At 55.1% G+C, this 9628-nt stretch overlaps 3 protein-coding genes across 3 annotated transcripts in view; 2 read left to right on the top strand and 1 right to left on the bottom strand.

Annotated features, from left to right (window-relative positions):
• TBC1D10B (TBC1 domain family, member 10B) overlaps positions 1-6990 on the top strand; it is an 8752-nt gene extending 1762 nt beyond the window's left edge. Inside the window, exons 4-8 of the mRNA XM_011933568.1 lie at positions 4230-4344; positions 4469-4534; positions 4712-4901; positions 5246-5400; positions 5490-6990. Of these exons, the coding sequence (XP_011788958.1) occupies positions 4230-4344; positions 4469-4534; positions 4712-4901; positions 5246-5400; positions 5490-6143 (1180 nt within the window). The 3' untranslated portion in view covers positions 6144-6990. The remainder of the gene's footprint in view (positions 1-4229; positions 4345-4468; positions 4535-4711; positions 4902-5245; positions 5401-5489) is intronic.
• Positions 6984-8629, bottom strand: LOC105505667 (sesquipedalian-1-like). The gene is made up of 2 exons (XM_011933569.1): positions 8452-8629; positions 6984-7778 (listed from the first exon to the last, which is right to left on the bottom strand). The coding sequence occupies exons 1-2, from the start codon at positions 8565-8567 to the stop codon at positions 7418-7420; spliced, it is 477 nt and encodes a 158-aa protein (XP_011788959.1). The 5' UTR covers positions 8568-8629; the 3' UTR covers positions 6984-7417.
• A 79-nt stretch (positions 8630-8708) lies between these two features.
• Positions 8709-9628, top strand: part of CD2BP2 (CD2 (cytoplasmic tail) binding protein 2) — a 5149-nt gene continuing 4229 nt past the window's right edge. The window contains exons 1-2 of the mRNA XM_011933567.1: positions 8709-8858; positions 9367-9470. Of these exons, the coding sequence (XP_011788957.1) occupies positions 9393-9470 (78 nt within the window). The 5' untranslated portion in view covers positions 8709-8858; positions 9367-9392. The remainder of the gene's footprint in view (positions 8859-9366; positions 9471-9628) is intronic.

The raw sequence follows: 9628 nt of genomic DNA, 5'->3' as shown, positions 1-9628 counted from the left end.
TTTTTTTTTTTTTTGAGATGGAGTTTTGCTCTTGTCGCTGAGGCTGGAGTATAGCGGCATGATCTTGACTCACTGCAACCTCTGCCTCCTGGATTCAGGTGATTCTCCTGCCTCAGCCTCCGAAGTAGCTGGGATTACAGGTGCCCACCATCATGCCCGGCTAATTTTTGTATTTTTAGTAGAGATGGGGTTTCACCATGTTGGCCAGGCTGGTCTCGAACTCCTGACCTTAGGTGATCTACCTGCCTCGGCCTCCCAGAGTGCTAGGATTACAGGCATGAGCCACCACGGTCAGCTTTATAAGTCATCCTTTAGCAAATATTTATTTAGCATCTGCTATCTGCCAGGCACTGTCTAGTCACAAATGATTGTGGTGAACAAAAAACGAAAAACTCCTCTCATGGTGTTTATATTTTAGTGGGGACAAAGAATAAAGCAGGGAAAGGAACGTATGTTGTATGTGAAATGACGGTAAGCATTAGGAGGTTATTTTTATTTTTACTTTTATTTGTTTTTTGATAGGATGGGTTTTCATCATGTTGCCCAGGCTCGTCTTGAACTCCTGGGCTCAAGTGATCCGCCCACCTCATCTTCCTTAAGTGCTGGGATTATAGGTGTGAGCCACTGTGCCTGGGCCTAAAGAGCACTTTAAAGGAAGAGGGAAATAGAGAATGTGACTGGGGATGGGGTTACAAATGACTTGATCCCACTTATGTTTTAAAAGGGTCATTCTGGCTACCATGCTGAGAACAGACTATAGGGAGACAAGGACAGAAACGAACCAGTTAGGAGACTTCCTGTAATCCAGGAGAGGGGTGAGAGCTAGACCAGCATGGTAGCAGTGGGAGTATGGAAAGAAGTGGTTGGATTCTGGATATATTTTGAAGGTCGAGTCAAAGGGATTTGCCAATGGTGTGTGAGGGGAGAGAGGGGAGTAGGGTTTTTGGCCTGAGAAACGAGAAGAATGGAGTTGCTGTTTACTAATATAGATGGGGTAAAGGTAGCTGTGGGAGGCATATCAGGAGCTCAGTTTTGGAACGTTTATTTTTTACTTTTATTTTTTGAGATGGAGTCTCGCTCTGTTGCCCAGGCTGGAATACAGTGGCGCCACTTCGGGTCACTGCAACCTCCGCCTTCCAGGTTCAAGCAGTTCTCCTGCCTCAGCCTCCTGAGTAGCTGGAATTACAGGTGCCCGCCACCATGCCCAGCTAAGTTTTGTATTTTTAGTAGAGACAGGGTTTCACCATGTTGGCCAGGCTGGTCTCAAACTCCTGACCTCAAGTGATCTGCTTACCTCGGCCTCCCAAAGTGCTGGAATTACAAGTGTGAGTCTCTGTGCCCAGCAGGGAATATTAAATTTAAAATGCTTATTGGACCTCTAGATGGAGATGTAAGTTCAGTATACAATATACACAAACCTGGATTTCAGGGCAGACGTTTAAACTGCAGATAAATTGGAAATTAAGAGTCGTCAACTTATAGAGGGACTAAATCTTACACACGAGACTGGATGAAGTCACCAAGGCAACAAGTGTAGATACAAAAGGAATTGATGCGCAACATTCAGCGATTGAGCCCTGCAGCTCCAATATTTTGAGAATGGAAAGATGAGAAAGAGCCGGTAGAGGAGACTGGAATGAGAAGCTAGAAGTAGGAGGAGGACCAGGAGCGTGTGATTGGGAGCAAAGTGAAGCGGGGTTTCAAGGGTCAGCTGTGTGAAATGCTGCTGAAGGGTCCAATAAAATCCAGCCTGAAAATTGACCTCTGGATTGCACACTGGAGAAGTCAATAGTGACCGTGTTAAAAACAGTTTTATGGCTGGGCGCGGTGACCTGATCACCTGAGGTCGGGAGTTCAAGACCAGCCTGGCCAGCATGGTGAAACCCCGTCTCTACTAAAAATATTTTAAAAAGGCCAGGCACGGTGGCTCATGCCTGTAATCCCAGCACTTTGGGAGGCCAAGGCGGGGGCGGATCATGAGATCAGAAGTTTGAGACCCTCCTGGCTAACACAGTGAAACCCCATCTCTACTAAAAAAAAAATACAAAAAATTAGCCAGGTGTGGTGGCAGGCGCCTGTAGTCCCAGCTACTTAGGAGGCTGAGGCAGGAGAATGGCGTGAACCTGGGAGGCGGAGCTTGGCAGTGAACTGAGATGGCACCATTGTACTCCAGCCTGGGCGACAGAGGAGACTCTGTCTCAAAAAAAAAAAAATTAGCTGGGTGTGGTGGCAGGCGCCTGTAATCCCAGTTACTTGGGAGGCTGAGGCAGGTTGCAGTGGGCCGAGATCGCACCATTGCACTCCAGCCTGGGCAACAAGAGCGAAACTCTGTCTCAAAGAGAAAAAAAATAGTTCTGTGGCCAGGCGTGGTGGCTCACACCTGTAATCCCAGCACTTTGGGAGGCTGAGGCAGGCGGATCACCTGAGGTCAGGAGTTTGAGACCAGCATGGAGAAACCCCATCTCTACTAAAAATACAAAATTAGCCAGGCGTGGTCAGGAGGCTGAGGCAGGAGAATTGCTTAAACCTGGGAGACAGAGGTTGCAGTGAGCCAAAATCACGCCATTGCACTCTAGCCTGGGCAAGGGGAGTGAAACTCTTGTCTCCAAACAAAAACAGTTTTGTGTGGAGCAGTAGGTGAAACCCTGACTGGAGAATGGGAGGAAAGAGATTGAGGACAGTGAATTTATAGGTAGGGAAAGAAACTGTGGTATTTGGAGAGAAGAGAGGGGTAAAGAGACTTGTTTTTTTGTTTTGTTTTGTTTTGTTTTGAGACAGTCTTGCTCTGTCACTCAGGCTAGAGTGCAGTGGTGTGATCTTGGCTCACTGCAACCTCCGCCTCCCAGATTCCCGGATTCAAGTGATTCTCCCACCTCAGCCTCCCGAGTACCTGGGATCACAGGTGCCTGCCACCACACCTGGCTACTTTTTGTATTTTTAGTAGAGATGGGGTTTCGCCATGTTGGCCAGGCTGGTCTTGAACTCCTGACCTCAGCTGATCTGCCCACCTTGGCCTCCCAAAGCGCTGGGATTACAGGCCTGAGCTACTGCACCTGGCGAAGAGACTTTTTTTTTTTTGAAACTCAAATAACAGCATGTAGGTACGCTTGTGGGAATGGTGTAGTGGAGAGAAATTGATAGTGCAGGAGTAAGGGGAGGGCTGTTGGAGTGGTGGCCTGTATGGGCGAGAGGGGATGGGATCCTGGGCCCAAGTGGAAAGGAAGTGCTTGCCAGGATCACAGACTCTTCACCCATAGCAACAGGGAGAAGGCAGGGACACAGAAGCAGGCAGGTGGGTGAAGGGCGTGGGCGCTTGTGGAAGTTACATATTTATTTTAATATGCATTAGGTAAAATAACCATATCAAACCTGTCATTTCGTGGATGCTTTTGCAAAGTGGAGAAAAAATGTCAAGTAAATAATAGTAGGGTGGTATGCAGATAAAATACAAATGAAGATCACACTTGAATGCCTGGAGTTTTGGGAAAAGCTATTCTGGGCACTGGTCAGGAGGAGGATGTGTGAGACTGGAGGCAGGGAGAGGATTTGGGAGGTCATTTTTTCTGGGCAAGAAATGGAAGTCTGAGCTGCGAATGGCTGTGGAGGTGGAGAGGAGCAGGCAGGAGTGGAATTCAGGGTGCAGTGCTGCTTAGGCTTGGAGGAAGAGGCTCTTTTCTGATGTGGGGCTGAGTGAATAGAAGTCCTGGACATGGCAGTGGGGCACCCTCAAGAGGAGCAGGTCTAGGGTACAGATTTTATTCTTTTGTATGCAGAGACAAGAGAAAGGGCTGAGGCACAGCTGGCTTCCAAGACTTCCCCAAGAACCATGAAATCCAGTGAGACCCATAAGGCAGGCCCTGCTCTGGGGAGCTCCTGCTTTGGGGTGACAAAGACATTCAGTGCTAGAGGAGGGCTGATACTGTGGCTATGGAAAGCTTCCTGGTGAAAATGACCTGGAAGGTTTCTGGGATGTGGCAGAGGAAGGAGGGTGAGGGTGCAGCCTGTGCTGGAATGGCAGGGAGCATGTGGAGTGTGTAGCCAAAGGCGGAGCCCTGGGGCCTGGAGTGCTCTGCTGTGGGCTGAGCCTTTAGCTGAAGCTCGCTCAGCAGGACTGGACAGGTGGATGGAGGATCCTGGTGGTAAAGCTCTGGGATGAATCTGGAACTGGGCTTGGGGACAGAGCTCTTGGCCCCTGTGACTGCCCTCATGGTCTTCCCCAACCCCCACAGGCAACAGGACCTGTACCGAATCCTGAAGGCCTACACCATCTACCGGCCTGACGAGGGTTACTGCCAGGCCCAGGCCCCTGTGGCCGCGGTCCTGCTCATGCACATGCCTGCGGAGGTCAGCGCCCTGGTTCTGGGCCGGGAGGGGCAGGGGGGAATCTCAGCCTGCAGTGGTGATGGGGGAGCTCCCTGCTCCCTGCTTCTCAGGCCCCACCCCTCCTCCTTGTTCTTGCTCTTCTCAGCAAGCCTTTTGGTGCCTGGTGCAGATCTGCGACAAGTACCTGCCAGGTTACTACAGTGCAGGGCTGGTGAGTGTCTGAAGGCTGGGTGCATCCGGGGCTGTGGCATTTCCTCCAGGCTGCAGGGAGGTCCTTGCCTTGCCCCACCCTGGCCTTCTCAGCCTCTGCCCACAGGGCCTGCCAGTTCTCCCCCTGATGGGGGCACAGCTGACTTAGCCCTCTTCTCATGACTTGTCCCACCTGCAGGAGGCCATTCAGCTGGACGGGGAGATCTTTTTTGCGCTCCTGCGCCGGGCCTCTCCACTGGCGCATCGCCACCTGCGGCGGCAGCGCATCGACCCTGTGCTCTACATGACGGAGTGGTTCATGTGCATCTTCGCCCGTACCCTGCCCTGGGCGTCAGTGCTGCGTGTCTGGGACATGTTTTTCTGTGAAGGTACTTCTGTGGCCCTCCAGGCCATGAGGGGCTATGGTGGCTACCAGGGGTTCTGTCATATTTCTGGCGGTCCATGGACAAAAAGTACTTGTGGGTGGAGGTTTCACCATAAGCAGCTGGGGGCTGGAGAAACAGGCCTGATTTTAGTTCTGCCACCAACCTAGAGCATGTTCTCCCTGCCAAGATTCTGAGACTGATAGCAGCTCATTTCCTTTCTTGGGGCTTCAGTTTCCTCATCTGAGATTGGCAGTAGATGGGGATGGGGGCTGTGAGTCCGTCCTGATCAGGACAGGCTGAGATCCTGGGTCTGACCACCCTGTGCTCTCTACTCTTCACCCCTGCAGGCGTTAAGATCATCTTCCGGGTGGCCCTGGTCCTGCTGCGCCACACGCTGGGCTCGGTGGAGAAGCTGCGCTCCTGCCAAGGCATGTATGAGACCATGGAGCAGCTGCGTAACCTGCCCCAGCAGTGCATGCAGGAGGACTTCCTGGTGCACGAGGTAGGCCTGCGTCCTCAGCACAGCCCCTGCCTGCATCAGCCCGCTCCCACCCTCAGCTCCATTCTGGTATGCACTTCCTCTCTGTCCAGGTGACCAATCTGCCAGTGACAGAAGCACTGATTGAGAGGGAGAATGCAGCCCAGCTCAAGAAGTGGCGGGAAACACGGGGGGAGCTGCAGTATCGGCCCTCACGGCGACTGCATGGCTCCCGGGCCATCCATGAGGAGCGTCGGCGGCAACAGCCACCCCTGGGCCCCTCCTCCAGCCTCCTCAGCCTCCCTGGTCTCAAGAGCCGAGGCTCCAGGGCAGCTGGAGGGGCCCCCTCCCCGCCACCTCCTGTCCGCAGGGCCAGTGCTGGGCCTGCCCCAGGGCCTGTGGTCACTGCTGAGGGACTGCATCCATCCCTTCCCTCACCCACTGGCAACAGCACCCCATTGGGTTCCAGCAAGGAGACCAGGAAGCAGGAGAAGGAGCGGCAGAAACAGGAGAAGGAGCGGCAGAAGCAGGAGAAGGAGCGGGAGAAGGAGCGGCAGAAGCAGGAGAAAGAGCGGGAGAAACAGGAGAAGGAGCGGGAGAAGCAGGAGAAGGAGCGAGAGAAGCAGGAGAAAGAGCGGCAGAAGCAGGAGAAGAAGGCTCAAGGCCGGAAGCTTTCGCTGCGTCGAAAGGCAGATGGGCCCCCAGGCCCCCACGATGGCGGGGACAGGCCCTCAGCAGCCGAGGCCCGGCAGGACGCTTACTTCTGACCTCTGCCCTGGGGCTGGACTGCATGGCCCTCCCCTTTCCCTCAGCCAAGAGCAGGCCTGGCCTGAGGTGCCACCCCCTAGCCCCTCGGCAGGCTGTCCCTCACTGGGGAAAGTGGCTTCGTTCCCTGTCTCCTCGCCAGCTGCTGATCCCTACACGGGCAGGACAGATGGGCAGCTGCAAACGAGTCTGGAGCCTCTCATCTCCCCTGAGGCTCAGCTGGGGTCTTTGTCGCTCCTGCCCCAGTTCCCTCTGGGTCCCCTACTAGGTGCTGTCCTGATTGGCCCGTTGTCATCCCAGGGGTGACTCCTGGTGATGGGAGTCAGCAGTTTCAAATTCTTACACTCCATGGCTCCCCTTACCATGAGGTGGAGCTGGCTTCCTTTTCCCTGTCTTCAGCCCTCCCTGTCTCCCTCAATTCCTGGCCAGGGCTCTCCTTCTGGACCTTTTCTGTGTTGTAATTATGTACAGAGGATGGGGTTGGCCTGGGGTGGGGATGCTCGCTTTTGTCTTCTGTCCTTTGGTTCTCCTTCCATAATGCTCCTGTACCCAGTTTATTTAAGGGGACATGCACTGGAATAGGAAATGTCCCCCATCTCCCTTCCCGCACCCTGCTGTGCACCCTCCAAACCCACCTTGCTCTGTGTTCTCAGGCCCCCCTGCTTTGTCTCACCAGGACCCCTACCTTTCACCTTGTTCCCTTCCACCCCTCCAGTTAGTCCCTATCTGGGTAAGGGTCTTCCCTTGAGCTCCAGGGGGTGGAACCCAATGTTTACATTCTCTTCTGTCTCTGCCCCCACCCCATGCAGCGCTTTGAGGAATCAGAAAAGAACCTGCTGTTGTACCTGGGTCTGTCTCCTGCCTTGTTACTTGATGGGGGTTGGGGTGGGGTAAGGATGAGGGAGGGAGGGAGGGACAGAGCCAGGACCTGGGTCTCTGTTAAAGCAGTCTGCTGTCTTGGCAAGTAGGTATCTCTTGGCTTTGGGTCCATCTCTCAAGTTACTCATCAGACACTGGTTGAGCTCCCACTCCAGCTTTGCCTGGGATGTGCTGTCTCCATTGTCACTGGCTGCCTGGAGCTCTCTATGTACCACCTGCAGCACCCAGATCTGCTTCCCAAAGCGCTCATGCAACTCCTGGAAGCTGGAGTGGGTACTCATGGTGGCTAGAAAGCCACTGTCCTCTGGGGATGAGATGGGTTCTTGGCCAGCTGCCTGGCACAGCTCCCGGTATTAGGTCTCGAGTGGGGGCAGCAGCCCAGCCAGCCACCTCCAGCTCACACCAGCCAGTGCCCACAGCCAAGTCTCCAGCTTTTCCTGGGTTTCTGCAGCCAGCTTGAAGGCCCGCCCACCCCAGGAGTCAGGATGGTAAAGGCATAGGGTTCTGTGGCCTTAAGGTGTAGCTCCACCTGGCAGTTCTCCAACGGGATGAGGCCCAGGGGTGCATGATCGGTCTGGTGTTCTAGGTAGAAGAGGAGGTTTCCTTGGAGGATGAACCATCGGCGCTGGTAGCTGAGGTTTCGGGTCTCCTTTAGCAAGATGCCTTTCTGGTCTGGGGCCTGTGTTCTGTAACCATGGAAGAAACTGAGCATGGACTTTCTGTGCAGTTCCATCATGATCCAATGTGGGAGGAAATCCCTAGGGGGAGAGAAGTGGCCCATCTGGTTGCTTTGGGGAAGAGTAGGGGAACTCTCACGCTGTCGTCGTCTGGCTCCAGCAGGTGCCGCCTGGGTGGTCTTGGCTTATGGGGATGCAGGCTCCGAGTGTCCTCAAGAGCTAGAGTTCCAGTACAGGGGCTGACCCCCAACACCTCCCCCAGTCCCGCTTCTGCTTGGGCCACATTCCGTTACCTGGGCACGAGTTGCTAGGCCCTGTTTGCTCAGAGGGGCTTCATGCTACAGAGAGGCACTGTTGCCCTTTTCCAGGCCTATCTGAGAGCAGGGCACACGGGACTTCTGGCCTGGGTACTGGTGCCAATGCCACCTCTCCAGTGATGGCTCTCCCACCTCAGAAGCCAGGAACTCGCCCAGGGTATGGGCGTGGGCCAAATGACTTCTCCTGGGTCCTAAAGGGAGCTGTGTTCAGAAAGTGCCCCGAGAGCCGTCCAGGGGCCCCAGGCTGGCCATCGGGAGAGCCAGGCTTCCCCTTGGGGAGGGCAAGGCTCCACCTCTCAGACCAGGAGAGCCTACCACCGGACCATAGGAGTGGGAAGGCAGGATTTCTAACGAGACGGTAGGGGCGCTGAGCCCTTAGCCCTGGGGGAAGGGTGACTCGAACCCAGGACAGGAAAACGGGGCAGCAACCCACTGGCCCTGCTCGGACTTTGCCCCTCCATCCTGACCCTGAGCGACCCTTTAAGTAGATGCTCTCGTTTTTCTCCAGAGCCTCTACTGCTTGAATGAGGGAAGCGAAGGTACTTCCGGCCATTTCTCACGCCCGGTCAGAGTGCAGGCATTCTCAGGCCCTCTCTTCTCGCCATTGTCCTCCCACGCGACTGACGTCACTTCTTGCGGCAGAGAGGGTGGAGGCGTCTTCCCTCGCTCACCGCGTACTTCCGCCCGCTCTTCCAGTTAGTTCCCTAACCCGAGTGAAGCCACTTCCGGGCTTCCCGGGCGCCTTCCACAGTCCTCTTCCGGGTGATGGCGGCCGGGTGCCCCGGATGTAGCCTTGGCGCAAGTATCTCTTCTTTTCGCCATCTCGCCTCCCGCGGATTCCCAGGTGAGCGCGCGAGGGTGGGACAGCCCGAATTCCCGTGGCCCTCTAATTTGTACACAGCCCGGGACAGTTGGGGCTCACCACACGGAATTGGGAGTTCGGAACAGGGAGGAACGGGGTGGCGAGAGCGCCAGGTCCTGGGTCTGCCCGGGCCCCGCGAGCTCCGAGAGAGCCAGAGTAGGAGGCGGGGGTCAGCCTGTGGAGCCGGTGGCGCCCAGACTGCGGGGGCTGGAGTTGGAGGCGGTCACGTGGTGAAGCCTGTCCTCTGTTGGCCAGGGTCAGGGGATCCAGAGGGTCCGCTCCTCCGTTCCCACCCCGTTTAACTGGCGGATGCTAGACCCAACTCCTGCAGGCCTTCTGGCTGCCAGCTTCTTTTCAGCTCCTGCTTTTGTGCTCCCTTCGCTCCCAAACTGTATCTGTCACAGACCAGGAAAAATTATACGCTGTGCTGGGTCCTCTGGTGGCGAGTCCCCTCCTCACCCCATTCTCTTTCTCTGCATCCTTTCCTCAGCTTGAGAAACATCTCTCTGCCCCGTCATGCCAAAGAGGAAAGTGACCTTCCAAGGCGTGGGAGATGAGGAAGATGAGGATGAAATCAGTGTCCCCAAGAAGAAGGTGAGGGGGCCAGACTCCTTTGTGTGGGGGAAAGAGAGGAGCTAGAAGCCTGAGGAGAAAGAAAGGTAGCGGGAGTGGGGCGGGGCAGGCAGGCACAGAAAAGCCTAGTTTTTTTTTTTTTTTTTTGAGACGGAGTCTTGCTCTGTCGCCCAGGCTGG

Source organism: Colobus angolensis, unplaced genomic scaffold (genome assembly GCF_000951035.1).
Source record: "Colobus angolensis palliatus isolate OR3802 unplaced genomic scaffold, Cang.pa_1.0 Scaffold128, whole genome shotgun sequence".
NCBI lineage: Eukaryota > Metazoa > Chordata > Mammalia > Primates > Cercopithecidae > Colobus > Colobus angolensis.
This window is presented reverse-complemented; position numbering and strand designations above follow the sequence as displayed.